Source organism: Mesoplodon mirus, assembly GCF_964341445.2.
Source record: "Mesoplodon mirus genome assembly, chromosome: 7".
Lineage (NCBI taxonomy): Eukaryota > Metazoa > Chordata > Mammalia > Artiodactyla > Ziphiidae > Mesoplodon > Mesoplodon mirus.
The window spans coordinates 15,963,005-15,979,783 of NC_138983.1; the positions used below are offsets into that span (position 1 = coordinate 15,963,005).

A 16,779-nucleotide genomic window follows, 5' to 3' on the forward strand; every position below is an offset into this window, starting at 1 on the left:
CACATGAATTCATCATCCCTGCTGGAGCCAGCTCTGTTAAGGCAGTGAGTTGAGACTCTAAATTGTCACAAAGACTACTATCAAGCCCTGAGACTTCAGTCAGGTGGATTTTGGGTCTGTGCTTCACCCAACAAAGCTAGGAACAATCCTGATCTGTAGTCATATTCATTCACTCATTCATTCATTATTGGCGATCACTGGCTGGGAGCAGGGTGGTGGCACTGTGGGCCACAGCACTGCCTCAGGATCAGAGTTGTTACCTTGGTAATCAGACAGCTAACCGTCACTGGGTGCTTACTATAAGCCAGGCACTTCCTGTTTACTTCTGTGTAAAGGGCATAGCCTCTCCTGCCCAGTCACAGCTCCGGGGAGGGCAATGGGAGTCGGCTTGGCACGCCAGCCCTGAGCACCTGGTACAGTCAGAGCCCAATAAGCGTGGGCTGCTGCCATTTAAATCTCCACAACCACCATAGGTGTTCCTACTATTGGTTGCCCCCATTTTGTACACTGAGAAACCAGACACCTAGAGGTTAAGTTACTTGCCCATGGCCACAGTTTCCAAAAGCCTGAGCCAGGATTTGGACCTGGGCAGTCTGCTTCCAGAGCCTGCTTGATCAACTCTTAAGGTACGGGTAGAAGCCTGGGGAACCACTCACCTTTCTCTGCCTCCATTGCTTATCTTGTGAAATGGAGCTTGTCATCAACCTCGCCTCCTTCTTTCTTCCACCCCCCTCCCATTGTGACCATCAGCCAAGATAAAGAGATGCAGGTGTTCTTTTCCAGGAAGGAGATTGGTGGGAGTTGGGGTGGGGAAACACATTACTAGTCACAAAGCATTGAAATGAGCTCAGAATCTTGGGGCAGGGGGAATTGCTGTAGGAATCCAGTTTTTTTTAGGCTGAAAGGCTCCCAGAGAGCCTCCAGGACCCCCAAACTCCATTCTTACCCCCCTTGCCCTCCACAGGATGTGTGGACACAAAAGGTCTCTCCACTGTGCCTCCTCCCTCCCCCACGGGCCAATAAGCCCCAGCTAAGATCTTTGTCCCTTGACAGTGCAATTTATAGCAACATAGTTGAGGCTGGATTTTAGGCTGGAGGATGAAGGTGTGTGTGTGTGTGTGTGCGTGTGCGTGTGCGTGTGTGTGTGTGTGGTGGGGATGGGGTTGATGGTGTCATGTTATTTGACAAAGTCACACCAAGCAAGGGGCGACTAGAAACGGTGAGCCTAGGCTGGAAGCCAGAAGACTAAATGAAAGCAAACATTAACGACCACCGTCTGTAAAATGGGATCAATCATCCCGGCCTCATAGGTAGTTGTGAGAATCACGAGTTAGTATTTGTAATTCCTTCAGCACACGGTGCCTAGCACGGAGCGGGCGCTCAGCAGACGGGGACCATTGCTGTGTAACTGTGTAGTTACACACTTGGGTATCTACCAGCCAAAGCATTCCTTTCCGTTTTAGACACTGGCCTAGGCCCCAGGCGATACCTCAGGGATATTTAAGACAAGGTGGCTTGCCAACCTACGAGGGTGTTGATAGTCTCACGAAAGGGGCGCAGTCTTGAGAATTTGCCACGAAAGTCTCCCTGGGCGGCGCGGGCCTTCTGTTGGGATTCCCAGCCGCCTTCCCCCGGGGCGTGATCGCGCCCCCCGCAGGCGATCTCCGGGAAAGCCTCGGCTGGGGAGCCCGGGGGCCCAGTCCCCCCAACCCTTCTCTCCCGCCCGCCCCGGCGGCCACCCTCGGGGGCTAGGCAGCGCGGCGCGTGGGAGGGGACGGCGCGCCATTGGCTTGTGCACAGAACTGAGAGGAGGGACCAGCTCGGGCCGCCAGACTCGGGCAAAGCCCCGCCGCGCTGGACTCCGCGCGCAGTCCAGCCGGCCCTGCCCTGCCCGGCGCGGGCGGCACGATGTGAGTCGACCGAGGGCCCGGGAGTCCCCCTGGCACGCCAGCTCCGCGCAGCGCCGGCGCCAGCAGGCGCTAGGAACGTAAGTTCTGCTCCCCGCCGCCGCTTCGGAGCCTAGCACTTTCCCTTCCCGCCGCCAGCTGGCCGGTGCCTGCGCAGCGCAGCCCACTGGGGCTTCTGCGGCCGCAGGGACCGCCGAGGACAGGACCCCGTGCGCGCGAGCCGGGCGCCCCGGCACCTCTTGGCGCCGGAGGGTTCTGCCGGGACTCCAGGGATTCCCCCCTCCGCGGTTCTCCCGGGCGCCGCCCGCAGCCCCTTCAGGTCCTCTCCTTCGCGCTCTCCGCTTGCTCCCTTTCCTCTGACTCGGTTTCCCTCTCTCCTCCGGCTTCCTCCCTCCGTCGTCTCCTCCCTCTAGGACGGTTTATTCCGCCCTCCGCCTCCGCCTCTTAGGCTCGCGGTCTCCGCTTCAGAGCGAGGGAGAAACCGAGCGGAAAGGATTTTCTCCCTCCCTGGGGTCTGACTTGGTCCCCGCGCTCGGTTCTCTGTCCCCTCCCCCCCTCTATCCCTGTCCTTGTCCTCCCTCCATTGTTCCCGGGTCCGGGGTGTGTGCGGCCCAAACTTGCGAGTTCCCTTCCTCGCCCCCTGCTGGGTCGAGGTTGGAGGTGGCGGGGTTCCCGCTGCCCATAAGTCTGGCCCGACCTTCTGGTTCGGGGGACCGTGGGGGCGGGAGTGCTGGGCCAGAGCACCGCAGGCGTCCGACAGCCAGGAGCTCCCGCCTGGAGCCCCCAGCCCTCTAGGAAAGTGGGTGGGTATCTGGAGCTGGGAGATAAAGGACACATTGGAGGGGGGAGGAGCAAGACCGGGAGACCCCAGTCTCCGGGGGTGGGGGGAGCAGAAACGGAAGCCGAGCCTAAGCCCCAGTTGTTGGGAGGAGGTTAGGGGAAGGACAGGTGGAGACCGACGCTCCCCACTCTCTCTCAAGTCGCGCGCTCAGCGGACGGGGGCAGCGTGGTGCCATTGTCCTGGCGCTGAATAGCCTGGGACTGCCTGCCTTGGGCGGTATACTCGTACCCACTCCGGGGGCCCGTAGGGGAACCGCCAGGACGCCTCGCCCACCCCCGACGCCCCTATCACGGTTGGGGCACTAGCTCTTCGTCCTCTCGTTCCGCCCTCCCCCGCCCCTACCCCGTCCCGGGCTCCCGCCGCCTCCTCGAGGCCCCGGGTGGAGCGGATTTCTACGCGGAAGCGAAGGCGGCGGGGGCGGGAGCCAGGTGGAGGGTGGAGGCCGAGAACCCCGAGGCGTCTCTGTAGACCAGAGCCCAGCTTCGACGGCCAAGGCCGCCTCGCCGCCCCACCGCCCCGCACTTCCTGGTTGATTTCCTTCAGACAAACTTTTCCCGGTGGGGCTGCCCTGCGGGGAGAAGGCACCGGGGCTGCAGGGATGCCCACCCCAACTGAGAGGCCTCTTGGACCTCCAGTCTTGGTGGTCTGTGGAGAGGGAGCCGATGCCCTCTCTTCCTCCAGCCTGCAGTGCCAGGGACACGGGGATGGGGGAGGGGGGAGGGGGGTTGGGTTGTTAGTAAATAAGACTACGTATTCTCCAGGCCTCTGTTATCCCATCTGTAAAAGGGGCCCTCTGCCCCGCAAGGTGCCCTCCCGGCCCCATTGTCTTGGGAACCAGCCGACCTGACTTCTCCTTTTCTGCCCACATGCTGTCAGCTTAATCTGTCCTAAATTTGGAGTGGAGGGCTGAGGCCCAAAGCCCTCCACCCATGTTTGGCTGTCAGTACCTCCTGGATCCACAGCTCAGGCCCGCCACCCGCACCCCAAGTTCTCCAACCCCACACTCAACTGCCTCCCCTCCCCCAAGATCTTATGGTAGCCCCGCTCTGTGTCTGCTGGAGGAAGGGCCTGCCAGTCCAGGGGTTGGGGGTGGGAGGAACAGTGGAATTGACAGTGACCTGTGATATTCACACATCGCTGAACTGTTCTTTACTTTCTTTCATTTATTGAACAAAATGTTTGTGAGGGCTAGGCCAAAAATGATTTAATGAACAAAGTGCCAGATACAGTTCTAGACCCTGAGAGACAGCTGTGAACAAAATTAAAAGATTCTTGCCCTTCTGGAGCTGACACTTACAGTGGGGAAGGGGCAAATAACTAATAAAGTAAATAAGCAAATTATATAGTATATTGGGAGGTGAGGGGGAAAAGTTGAGTGTTGGGGGGTGTTGAGGCCAGGGGTGAGGTCGCCATTTTAAATAGGGTGGTCGGGGAGGTCTCCCTGAGGAGGTGACTTACGAGCTAAAGTTTTGAGGGAGTGAGCTGTGGGGATAGCTTCAGGGACTAAAGATCTGGCAGAGAACAGCCTGTGCAAAGGCCCTGAGGCTGGACTGTGCCCGCTGTATTTGAGGAACTGTAAGGAGCCAGTGTAGCTAGGGTAGAGTGAGCGGGTGGGGAAGGGATAGGAGACAAGGCTGGCTGAGAGGGGATAAGCCTCCCCATTTCACAGATGAGGGAAGTGATGCTCAGAGATAGCATAAGTAACCCCAGGGCAAGCTGCCCAGGAGTGGCAGCTGCAGGGTGGGGTGCCTAATGTTCTGACTCCTAGCCCGGAATAATTTTCCCTTCACCCTGCATCTCAACCATGTATTCACAACAATGGTTGTGCCCCTCCCAAGGCCAGGCCTGGCCAAGTGCTGGGGATATGGAGGGGAGCCACACAGGCTTAGTACCCCAAGGGGCTCCATATTCTGCAGCCTGTTGCCAGCCCCCTTCCCAGGTTCTCCTTGCCCACCTGTTGTCAGTACACTCAGGGCAGCATCTTCCTCCTGAGCCAGAGTGACCCTAGTTCTCTCTCTTCCCATTTCCTTCCTGTGGCCACTCCCTTGTAAGCACCCCCCTCTGTATCCACATGTGGCTTCTACAGGGGGACCTGTTCTGAAGTTGGTATGGCCAAGGGGAAAACTGAGGCAAAGAAGTTGACTTTCCTTGTCTGAAAATAAGAGCAACATTATTTTTGAGCATTCACTATAAACAGGAGCTGTTTTAGGAGTTTTTTGTGCATCTTCTCATCAGTGGGAGGTGGGTGTCATTATTACACCCATTTAACAGATGAGGAAACTGAGGCCCAGAGAGATAGTATCACTGGCCCAAGGCCATGCAGCTAATAAGTGGTGGAGCCAGGATATCAACACAGGCCTTTTGAGTCATGCCAGAGCCCCCCAAACCCTAGGGGAGATGGTTAGTTCTGGACTGTGGTTCTGGCCCATCAGCGTACTGGGAAAAGTACAGGGATCTTTCTGCTTGCCTCCCCCAACCCACCCAAAGGGCAAATAACTACTTGCTTATGAAAAAGTTGGCTCAAAACAGTGGGACATCTCTTCACGGAAACTCCCTTCCCCGCCTTCTCTCCTCCTCTCCAAGTTTCTGAGCATCTACAGGGGTGGGGGAGGTGGAAGGAGTGGGAGGGGAGAGGGATATGGCCACTGCCTTTTCACAAGAGCTCTGGCCCCATGGGATCTGGAAGCACCAGCTGCCTTTGAGGGCCCCGATGTGGTCACTGGGCTGAGGGGGAGGCTGGCCCACTCCTGGGTTGGAAAGGACAGGAATTCTCCATGTGTTCTGCCCTTTGTGAGTGACAGTAGGGACAGAGAAGCCCCTCTTAGTGACTTCTGTGTGGCAGTGGATGGACATCCGAGGCCTGGACACCCCCTTGCCCACACAGCAGTTTCAGAGGGTGAGGCCCCCAGGGATGTCCCCTCCTTCTTGCCCCTTGTCCTGCCCTGCCCTCTCACCCTCTTCAACACAGCAGGGAATGTTTATTGTTTCTGTCCCTGAGGGCTTGGAGATATTTGTGATGAAAATGTGGGCTTTCCTCTGTCCTTCTGGAAATTAGGCAGCTTCGAAAGAGAATTGGTAGAGAAATAGCAAAATGTGTGTTTCCAGAGCCAGTGAGAGCGGTGGTAGGACTTGGGGGCGGGGCAGCTTGTGCTGCGGTCTTTGCTGGAGCTGGAGTGCGGCTGGTGAGTGACAAGGTTTGGAAGCCAGATCAGGAATATCACAGCCAGGAGGGGCCCTGGAGACCGCACTTCCATTTTTCAGACGAGGAAGCTGAGTCCCAGAGTCCCGGCCCTGGCTTACCTGTGATGGCAGAATCTGTTGGTGACCTCAGCTGTCCTGTCTCCCAGCCCAGTGACTCAGGGCTCAGCCTCCCAGCTTCAGTCAAACCCTCCATTGCCAGCTCCTGTGTTCCTGGAGTTCTTGGAAATGGGGTGTGGAAATCCCTTTCTTGACTACAGAGCTTTGTCATGGGGACTGGTTTGTACCCCAGCAGGATTCGCATCGTGTTCTTTCTTCTCCGCCGCCAGTTCTACTCTGTCATCCTTGCCCTTGACACAGAGCCCTGAGCCCGGTGGTGATGCTGGTACAGAGAGAGATGGATGATGCAGCCCCGCCTTCCACTGGCTCGCCGGCTACTTGAGAGACAAGGCTGCCTAAGGCAGGCTGGCCTTCAGAATAATCGCACTCCGCTCTCGAGGGACACACTGCAAGGAAGCCCTGCCACGTGGCAGCCTCGCCTCAGCTTCTTCCCTTAGCCCGTGTACCCAGAGGAAACGCCCACTGGCAAAACCTGCACCCCAGAGGCCACTGTGATAATGTCGGTGATGCAGCTGTGTGACTTCCTAGTTTAGTCCAACCCTGCTGACAACCTAGTAAGTCAGGCATTGTCACCCCATTTACAGTGAAGGAATGGAGGCTCCAGGAAGTTAATCTGCCCAAAGACACAGGACTAAGGATGCAGAACCCAGAGATTTGGATCCTTGAGATTTGAGATTCACTCTGTCTGAGGGCCCCAGTGGAGGGTTCTGGGCTAGGGGTTCTTTAGACCCCATCTCGCCCAAGGGGCTGATGGGCTGCCCCAGGAAGGGACCACAGGAAGGATGATGCAGGCTCTGGACCCTCCAGCCCCCATGGTCCCCTTGCTGGGGCTCTCCCTGCCTCCCCTTCCCTCTGCCCAGGGCCGGGAGGCTCCGTCTCTCACTGCCCCCACTCCTGTGCTGCCCGTCCCAGACCCCATTTCCAGCTATTTTGCACCAACGTGATAACCGAACAATGGGTCTCCTTGTAGCCCTTCCCAGGTCCTGCTGGAGTCACAGGGCCTTAATCCAAGGGAGGCTGGACCCCAGGGAGGGGTTCAGATGCTGGCAACCTGCCAGGGACTTTCACGGGGAGATGTGATGGGGAAGATGGCTTAGAGCTTAGTTCTTTTTGGATGTCGTGTTCACCACACCACACCCACACCACACGCACACGTACATGTGCGCTCATGCACACGCATGCACACACACCAGCTCCTCTCTGAATATCCAGTTAGGCACAGTTAACTTAGTTTGAATTTCAGCTCTGCCACTTACCCCCAAGAGACACATACGTAAGTCACTTGGGCCTTAGTTTCCTCATCTGTAAAATGGGAGTCATAGTACAGCTGTTCTCATAGGGCTGTGGGGGTTACATGGAATTCCTGGTCTAGAAGTACTTGTCCCCTGCCTCCTTTCCTTGGGGGGATGTTTTTGGGGCGTTTCTCCTTACCAGATGGGGAGGGACAGGTATGCTGCCCCTCCAGCAGAGGGTCTTGTTTGCAGAGGAAGTGGTTCTTGGCTCTGACACTCAACAGCAATGACTCCCCCTTGAATCACCACCAGAGGCTCGGCAGCTGGTGGGTGCTCTGGGCCCCAGGCCCCTTCCTCTCCCCCAGCCCCTCCTAAGCCAGCCCTCATGGTGGCACATTCTCCATGCAGGGGACAGCTCTGCAGTCCATCTGTTTCTATGGAAACCAGGCTTCCTGGGAAGGCGACAGAGGGGTTGGGAGAGGTCCTCCAGGACTGGCATGGGAAAGACGTCTCAGCCCTATCGGATCTGCTGCCAGGGCAGCGCCTGGACAGCCACCCCTTTAATATTGTTAATTGCTGTCCCTTGGGGAGTGCATACCAGGGACCAGGCCCCTCCACTGCCTTTTCTCAGTCTGTCTGATCCCAACCCTGTGAGCTAAGAAGTCGTCGTGTGGTTTCACAAATGAGGAAATGGAGGCTCAGAGAGGTTAAGTAACTTTCCTGAGGTCACAGAACAATTAAGAGAAAGAGTTGGGGGTTTGAGTCCAAGTTTGCCTCATCATTAAGTATATGCCCGCCCCCACCCCTCCCTTGATACTTGTAACACTCCTCCCATCCCCCCATGAGCCCTTCCCTTCCTGGTCCAATCTGGAGGCTCTGCTTGGCCTCTGTGCCATCATGGCCCCTTCTGTCTTGCCGCCGCCGCTAGGAGCTCTTGGGGATGTTCTTTTCTGGCCTCAGATGAAGAAGGAGGAAGGGGCTACACGGGGTCAGATCTTGGCGAGCAGGGGGCCTCGAAACCCTTCCCCCAACTTTACTTTGTCCCCGATTTTTGTTGAGCTCCTCCCACGCCTGGAGCTGTCCAGGCCAGGTGAACAAAACCATCAGTAACCCCTGCCCCGTGGCACTCACCTAGAGATGGCTGCAGCTCTCTGAGGTGGTGGTGGGCTCTCACCCAACCTCCAGTCATTTCCTGGGCACCCCAGATGCCAGGGAAAACCCCACCTACTCTCCTGGAGTCTTCAGCATCCCCTGACCTGCTTGCGCACGGTCACCTGGCCAGAGGAAGTACCAGGTTGGACCCCAGCTCTGCCTGACCACAAAGCTCCTTCCCTGCTCTCCTGTGTCACCAGCTCACGTGTGGCCTGGGGCAGAGCTTGCCGCTCTGGGCCTCAGCTCTCTGGCTTGTCCGGCGTGTGTGTAGAGCAGAGTGTCCCCTTGGGCCCTGCCAGCTCCAACTGAGTGTGACCCTGAGTGCTGTGGGTAGAGGTAGGGAGACCTGCTTGCCGTGGCCTGACCGTCCCTCATTCGCCTCTGCTGCCAAAGTGCCTCTGTGTCCCAGCGGGGCCAGCGGGGAGGTTCTCAGGTGGGCACCGTACCAGCCCTGCCTTCAGATCACTGGGTCTCAGGGAGGCCAGCTGGCCCTGAAATGATGAGGAGGATGGGCCGGAAGTGGCCCTGGCCGCCACTGAGGGTCCAGAGAAGGGGGGGACACTGTGCCCTGGGAAGGCTCCCTGGAGGAGGAGGAACGGGGGGCATCAGGATGGAGGGAGTGGAAGGCAGTGGTTCAGAAGGGAGAACAACTGTTCAAAGGACAGTGATTTCCCAGTTTATTGGGAATTGAGGTCAGAGAGGCTGGCCAGGAGCAGAATGCAGAGGATCGTGAACGCTGGGTCTGGGGGCTGCAGCCACATTTTCCCTTCTCCTTGCCTGGCAGGGCCTCCCAAGTGAGCATCTAGGAGCAAGAGCAGCCCTCCTCCCAGCCCTTCCCCTAGCCTTGGGCAGCCTGGCACCAGCCTGGCACCCGGGGAGCCCTGGGGGCCCTTCAGGAGGCATTGGGGCCTGGGAAAGGAAGCATGACGGCTGTGACAGGCAGGCTTTTTCCACTGTGCACGGCTGAGTGAGCAGAGGGAAGGAGAAGGGGTGGGGCCCTGCCTGGCTCCGGGCAGGGCACTTTGCCACAAGGTATCACCTGTTATCTCTCTCCTCCAGCCCTTCTGCAGAGTGGACCTTCTCATCAGCCCCATTGCACAGGGGCAGAAACTGAGACTGGGAGAGCTGCAGTGTCCTACAGAAGCAGGATTTGAACCCAGGTCTGGCTGTCCCAAAGCCAGTGTTCAGCTGGGGTACAAGGAGGGAGCGGGGGAGCTGTCCTCTGTCCTCTCTTAGGTTGAAATGGGGCCAGTCCTACCTGGAGTGACCTTGAAAGGGAGGAAAGTTCATGGGCAGATCAGAGGGGGTGTGTGGTGTGTCTCGGCGGTGGGGTGCTTAGGGGCTGCTGTGCGCACACGTGCGTGTGTGTGTGTATGTGAGTGTGTGAGTGTGGCAGCTGCCTGCCTGCCCTCTCCAGGTGGGGTCCAGTCCTGCGGATGAAGGAGCGATAGGACTCGGGGCTCAGAGCACTTCACTCTGTAGGGCCAGGTGCTGGGGACCCTGCTCCCTGGAGATGACGTTTCAGATCTCACTTTCCCTGGGAGGCTGTAGGGCCCTTTGCTGGTGGTGAGCTTGCTGCTGGGCTCTGGGCTCTGTGTACGGCTGCAGTGGGTCCCATCAGGTACCTGATGGCTGTGCCTGAGTGATACCGGACGTCAAATGGAGCCCAGGACCCCGTAGTCCCCCTTCTGTACCAGCCCTGGTCCTGTGGTGCCGAGGGGAGCACTGTGTCTGTGTTGGTGGGGAGGGACCATCGGGCAGAGGAAGGCAGCCAACCCTCTGAGCAGGGGTCGCTGACACAGCCCAGGCCTGGTGTGCTGTGGCCCGAGTGTCAGCCTTACGCCATGGGATTGAGGTCTGGGGGCTTTGCCCAAGGGGTGGAGACGTTAGGAAATGCTAGTTAGGCCCCTCTCCTGATCCTCCCTGGCCTCCACCCCAGAGCCCCTGCTACATGGGGGACATGGGGAGGAGGGGGTGGCTGTGTCTAAGTACCCGTCTCAACCAAGCACTTGGTACGGGCGAGGCACTACCCTACGCTCTTCACGGAGGTCACGTCTTGTATTCTCACAGCATCCCTATGAGGGAAGACCCTTTGCTTCCCCAACTATGGATGGGGTGACTGAGGCACAGAGAGTGTAAGTGACTTGCCCACAGGCACACAGCTAAGAAGTGGTAGCCCTGGGATTTGAACTCAGAGAGTATGGCTTCTGCAGCTAAGCTCTTCTGGCTTTAGCAGTTAGCTGGCACTTTATAAAATACTTTCTGTCCATTATTTTGTTTCTGCTTTGACCAGGCCTAGGGAAGATGTAAGGATTGTTGTTTCCATTTCACAGATGAGAGGACTGGGGCTCAGAGAATCAACTTACTCTGATTCGTGCCTGACAGATCAGCATCCCTGTCCCCATGCAGGCTGTAAGCTACTTAAGGGCAGGGACCCAGTCCCACCACCCTTACATGGCTCACAGCACATCCTCACTAAATGCAGTCCTTTCATTTAAATGTGTAGGTGCTGTGCTGCGTGCTCTTGACCAAGCTTCTCCTTTTGCCCCTGGATCTCGAGGAGCTGGGAATTACAGCTCCATTTCACAGATGGGGAAAACTGAGGCTCAGAGCAGTGTGACTTGTCCACTAAACATAGGCAGTAAGGGACACAGCAGGACTGAGTCAGGCAGCCTGGCTGGCCTGGGTGAGAAGAGTTAAAACACTATGGAGACCTATATGAAGGGCTAAAGTCAAGTCTGAGCATACCTGGTGCTGGCGAGGATGGGGAGGAATGGGAACACTCGTGCACTGTGGGGAAACGGAAATGGTTCACTGCTCTGGAAAGCAGTCTGGCACCTTCTTCTAGAGTTAAACGTAGATTTACCATATAACTCAATATAATTCCATGCCCAGGTATTTACCTTCGAGAAATGAAAACTCATGGTCACACCAAAACCTGCACATGAATGTTTATAGCAGCTCTATTCATAATTGTCAAACTCTGAAACAACTCAGATGTCCTTCAGTGAGTGACAGGGTAAACAAACTGGTACGTTGACGCCAGGTACTGGTACATTGATTCCCACTCTCCTGGCGAGAGGAAGGGAACGTCCATATACACAGCAGCCTGCATGAGTCTGAAAGGCATGATGCTGAATGAAAGAAGCGGGTATCCACGGTTATATACTACATGATTCCATTTATGTAACACATTTGAAAAAACAGAAACAAAACTATAGTGGCAGGCAACAGATCGGCGGTTGCCTGGGGTTAGGGGTGAGGGGAGGGTCTGACTGGTGATGCAGCTGCCCTGGGTCCTGATTTGGAGGCGGTGGTTGCCTGGATCTATACATGTGCTAAGATTCATATAACTACAGACCCCAAAGAAGGTTCATTTCACTGTATGCAAATTAAAAAATAGAAGGCCAGAGAGGAGGCCGGAAGAGGAAGGGTGGAGACCCGCCTGCCTGGTGCTTCCTTCATGGAAGGATGGGTGAGGGGCCAATGGCTTGCTGGCTCCCTGGGGGCAGCCTCCCGCAGGTCCACCTGGCAAGTGGGAGGGACGCCAGGCTGATTATAGCTTCTACCTGGATTCACCAGAAGGTGGTAGCAAGCGGCTGAGGTGTTGTGACAGTGCCCGGCCCCCAACACCGAGGAGCCTGGTTAAACCCTCGCTGCCCCGGGCGGCTGCCCCCGCTAACCAGCATCAGCCATTCATTGAGCTGCCTTCCTGGTCACCACCAGCCGCCGCCTCCCATTCCCCGGGATGTATATACGTGGGAGAGGAAAGCATAGCTGCCCCTGTTTTACAGGTGAGGAGCTAGGCCAGGGGGCTTAGGAGGGACGTGGGGCCTGGACGTTACTAAAGACCTCCAGTAATGACCTTGGCCATTATTTCCAAACTCGAGCTGGTATGCTCCTTGCCCAGTTCATCCAGTGTAAAGCCATGTTATCCAACCCCCCCACCATTTGATTCTTTGTTCTGATGTTTATTTGCTGGGTGCTTTATTTTGTTCTAAGACACTGGGTCTTAGTGTCTTAGAGGCTGGAAAACTGGAGGTGACCTGGGGACACTTCTGTGCCCTGCCTCTGGTTGGGGCTGAGAGGGTGAGACTTGCCGGGGGCCACACAAAGACCTGAGTCTGATGCCTGGTTGGGGGGGTCCAGCAAGCCCACCTCAGGTCCCTGGTTGAGGGACAGGCAACTTCTGAGCCTTGTCTGTTATCGGGGGTGGTTTTCCTACCTTGCTGGAGAGTAGCTGTGGGTGGGAAAGAGGTGCACGGATATGGGAGGCACCTAGCACTGGTGCGGCACGTGATAGGGTGGGGATACTACCAGTTTTCAATCCGGTCTTCTATCGAACCTCATTGAACTTGGTTTTCTCATCTGTATGATGGGTGTAAATAGTACCCATCTTGCAGGGTGGCTGTGATCAGAGGAGCCCCCTCAGGGCCAGCTTCTGGAAGCCTCTACCTCACTGTGATTTCCACTGTCGTCTCCTCCACCTAGATTTTGTGCTGACTGAAGGTCAGGACGGCCACTCAACTCACATCAGTGTCTCCACTGCCCGGCACACAGTAGGTGCTCAAGAGCTGGGGGGAGGCTGGAGGTTGGGGGCCATCAAGGATCGTGGGCAGACCTGGGGGGGTGAGGGGAGAGCAGGGAGGGGCAAGGCCCAAACTGCTGCCACAGAGCCCTGCCAACTCTCCTGGCCATCCCTCCTCTGGCTCAGCTGGGTCCTGGGGTCACCCGCTCCCCTTGTTTTCAGTTCTGGCAGGTTAGAGGGAGGTTGTCTGGGAGGGTGGGTGGGAGGGCTTGCTGGGCAGGGGAATTGTCTGAGCAAAAGTTCAATGGCGGCCTGGACTCCAGAACTCAGGAGCCCTACCCAGGCTTTGGTAGACCCTTCCCTCTTCTGGCAAGGCTGACCCAGACCCCAGTTTGCCCCCTACCCCCAGGAACCTTTGGGTACAGTCTATCCAGGCCTGAATGCCTTGTCCTGGGCCTATACCTCCTCCAGGGCTGTCTGTAAGGCTCCCTCCGGCCTGGTCGTCTGGGGTGTGCCACATCCACTTAGGCCAGACGGATGGAAGGCCTTAGGACCATCTGCCCCAACACATTTTACAGATGAGGAAGCTGAGGCCAGGAGAGGGCAGTCACTTGACCCTTTTAATCACACAGTCGGGTGGTTAGGGAGCCCAGTACTGAACCTGGGCCCTCAGATTCCTCCTCCAGTGTCCACCTGCTGCCCCAGGTTGAGGGGAAGGCCTCCCCAGGCCCTGGGCTGGGGTCTGGCTGCCCTCTGAGATCTAGAAGCTGGGCAGGACCCGTGGCTGAGGCTGGTGTCTCCCTGCAGCCCTCCTACAGAGGTCGGGCTCCAGGACAGGATGGCAGCCAAGCAGCCCCCACCTCTCATGAAGAAGCACAGCCAGACGGACCTTGTGAGCCGCCTGAAGACCCGCAAGATCCTCGGCGTGGGCGGGGAGGATGACGATGGGGAGGTCCACCGCTCCAAGGTGGGTAGAGCTCGGAGGAGGGGCCTTGAACCAGCCACATGGGGGTCTGCCTTGAGCACCAATTTGGGGAGGCAGATCTGGCCCACTGTTTGGGGAGAAGAATAGCTGAGACCCATTACAGCTGCAGGGAGCACCCAGATTTAGCTCATATCTTCTAGAAGTCTAATGGATATGTCAGAGGAATAGTAGCAATAATGAAAATGGATCGTTAGAATTAGTTGAGTGCTTATTATTTGCTTGTTATGGCACCAGCTACTTTATAAGCATTATTTACCCTGGGAGATGTAGGGTCGGTTATTAACCCATTTTATAGATGAGGAAACTGAGACTCAGAGAGGTTAAGGACTTCCCCAGGGCCAAACCAATAAGTGGCAGAGCCAGCCTTCAAGCCCACATCTGGCAGACCTCTGAGCTTTCATCCTCAGCCACTGTATTTTCAGCTTCCCATAAGCCCCGGTGTCAAGAGGAGGAAGAGAGGGTGTGCCTCAGTGTGACCCTCCCAGCCTGGGTGACCCTTTGGCTAAGCAGAGCCACCTGGGCATCCAGGGGCCTCTGGGAGGGGGTGAGTAGACTGGGCAGGCAGAGCTGCCTTCAGCCTGGTTGCCTCTGACCCCTCTGTGTCCACAGATCAGCCAGGTCTTGGGCAATGAGATGAAGTTTGCTGTTCGGGAGCCTTTGGGCCTCAGGTGAGCATTACGAGTTTGGTGGGGGGCAAGGCTAGGGGGAGGGGCTCATCAGCCTTGCCCCTGTGTAGTCTTGTCTTTGGTTCCATCCCGTCAAATTCCCTCCCCCAGACCAGCCATCCCTGGGCATCTTGGCTGGAGAGGGAAGGGTCCTGTGGGGCCTGGGGTGGCAGCAAGGGGTCTGGCTCTGACCTTCCTCTCCACGCCTCCCCAGGCTCTGGCAGTTTGTTTCTGCTGTGCTCTTCTCCGGCATTGCCATCATGGTGAGTCCCTGCCCCACCCCTGGGACCTGGCCCCCTCCCCTGCCCTGGGACCCCTGCTGCCTTTCTCCACACAGCCATCATATTGAAGCCCCATCTGTCCAGACTCTCTGGCTGCCTCCATGACCTGTTCTCCTGACACTTATCCCCACCTGTGCCCTGCCCTGGAGCATCCTAGCTCCCATGGTCCTTGGTCCCACTTCCTGTCACTGGAACCTCAGATCTTCTGTCCTGGTAGGGAGGGGTCGGGGGCAGTCAGTGTCCTGACCCTGGACTGCTACTGGGGAAAGGAAGGAGATGTCCAGGGGAAGTTTCCACAGTGAGCCCCTCACCGTGAGCCTCCCGCTCGCTGTCCGCAGGCCCTCACCTTTCCCGACCAGCTCTATGATGCAGTCTTTGACGGAGCGCAGGTGACCAGCAAGACCCCCATCCGCCTCTATGGCGGCGCCCTCCTCAGTGAGTATTGCTGGGGCAGACTCTGGGGAGGTGATGGGCAGCCCAGGGACCAACAGGGGCTGAGGGAACATGGGGAGCCTTCTTTGTGCAGGGGCTCCCCTTCTCAGAACCCACGCTTCAGCCAACAAGTCTGTCTCTGTTGGGTGTGTGCTGCCATCTTGTGGCCACTGGTAGAATGTCCCCAGGGGATTGGGACTGGCTTGGCCATCATCTGGGACAAAGCACTTATTGAGTGCCTGCTGTGTGCAGTGCACCACCTGGGCATTGGGGTAGAGAAATGAAAGAAGCCCAGGCTCCGCCCTCCAGGGCCTCACAGCCCAGAGGAGGAGGCAAAATCAACACAGTGTCTGTAAAACCCTCACCCTTGGACCGCCCATTTGAACCACTTCTGTTTCCTCTCCAGCCTGAGTCACATGCAGCAGTGCCTGTTAGGAAGCTAAATGACAGCATTTAAAACCCAGCACTGGGGCTGTCCCTCCTCTCCTCCAAAACATTCTATGGCTCCCTATTACCCACAGACTGAAGTCCCAGCTCCTTCCGGTCTCTGATATGCAGGGTCATCTGTGGGGTGGATCCAGCCTGCCTTCCAAACCTCCCTCCCCCACATCCCACGGTGGGCCCCGGACTCCAGCCGCACCTCCTGAGGCCCAGTCCCCCGTTTCAGAAGGCCTCCACGACTTTGCCACGCAGTTTCCCAAGCCTTGTGCCAGTTTCACTTCTACTCCACCTTCAAGGGCCAGCGCCAGTAGCTCTGGGGTGGGGTTGGGGGGTGGGGACTGCGACAGGCCCTTCAGCCACGCAATGGGAGAGCTAGTGTTACGGGGTTTTGGGTCAGGTTGGATGACGGATGAGTTTTAATTTGAGCAGTGGGAGTGGGGGCAGGGCATGTCCGGGATCCTGGCTACTTTGTCAAAGGGAGGAGGACCAGGCCCCCTGCCCATCCCCCAAGTGGGCGGGTGGGTCAGGCTACTCCGCCCCCCACTCCCCTCTTTGTCCCCCACCCCAGGCATCTCCCTGATCATGTGGAACGCTCTCTACACGGCTGAGAAGGTCATCATCCGATGGACTCTGCTCACCGAAGCCTGCTACTTCTCGGTCCAGTTCTTGGGTGAGTCCTGAGGTGGGCAGTGATGGGGAGGCTGATGGGGTACAGGGTGCGGGCAGCTTGGCCCCTGGCCTCCCAACTCTTGCCACTTGTCTTCTGGGAAGTGATGAAAACCTGTGTGAGGGGGAGGGACTCGTGTGGCTGGGTTGACCTGTACACCTGCACACCTGTGCTCACGCAGCTGGTATGTGCCTGTATCCTCCTGCATACACACCCGTGCACCCACAATCCACTGCTCACTTGTGGACCCAGCACAGGTGTGATGGCACACACCCAGTTCTGCCCACATGATCGCCCCCCATACCTGCCGCGGTTGGGCAGCTGATAGGA

The 16,779-nt window shown here is 57.4% G+C and overlaps 1 protein-coding gene across 4 annotated transcripts in view; it reads left to right on the forward strand.

Annotated features, from left to right (window-relative positions):
* TP53I11 (tumor protein p53 inducible protein 11) overlaps positions 1–16,779 on the forward strand; it is a 150,371-nt gene that overhangs the window by 130,355 nt on the left and 3,237 nt on the right. The window contains exons 1-6 of one of the 4 annotated variants that reach the window (XM_082628841.1): positions 1,904–1,987; positions 9,510–9,610; positions 12,942–13,945; positions 14,573–14,631; positions 14,843–14,891; positions 15,248–16,123. In XM_082628841.1, coding sequence (XP_082484967.1) covers positions 13,817–13,945; positions 14,573–14,631; positions 14,843–14,891; positions 15,248–15,625 — 615 coding nt within the window. In that variant the 5' untranslated portion in view covers positions 1,904–1,987; positions 9,510–9,610; positions 12,942–13,816 and the 3' untranslated portion in view covers positions 15,626–16,123. Of the gene's footprint in view, positions 1–1,903; positions 1,988–9,509; positions 9,611–11,396; positions 13,946–14,572; positions 14,632–14,842; positions 14,892–15,247; positions 16,124–16,350; positions 16,453–16,779 lie in introns of those variants that run through there. The other 3 variants (XM_082628843.1, XM_082628844.1, XM_082628842.1) reach the window with 3 other exon arrangements.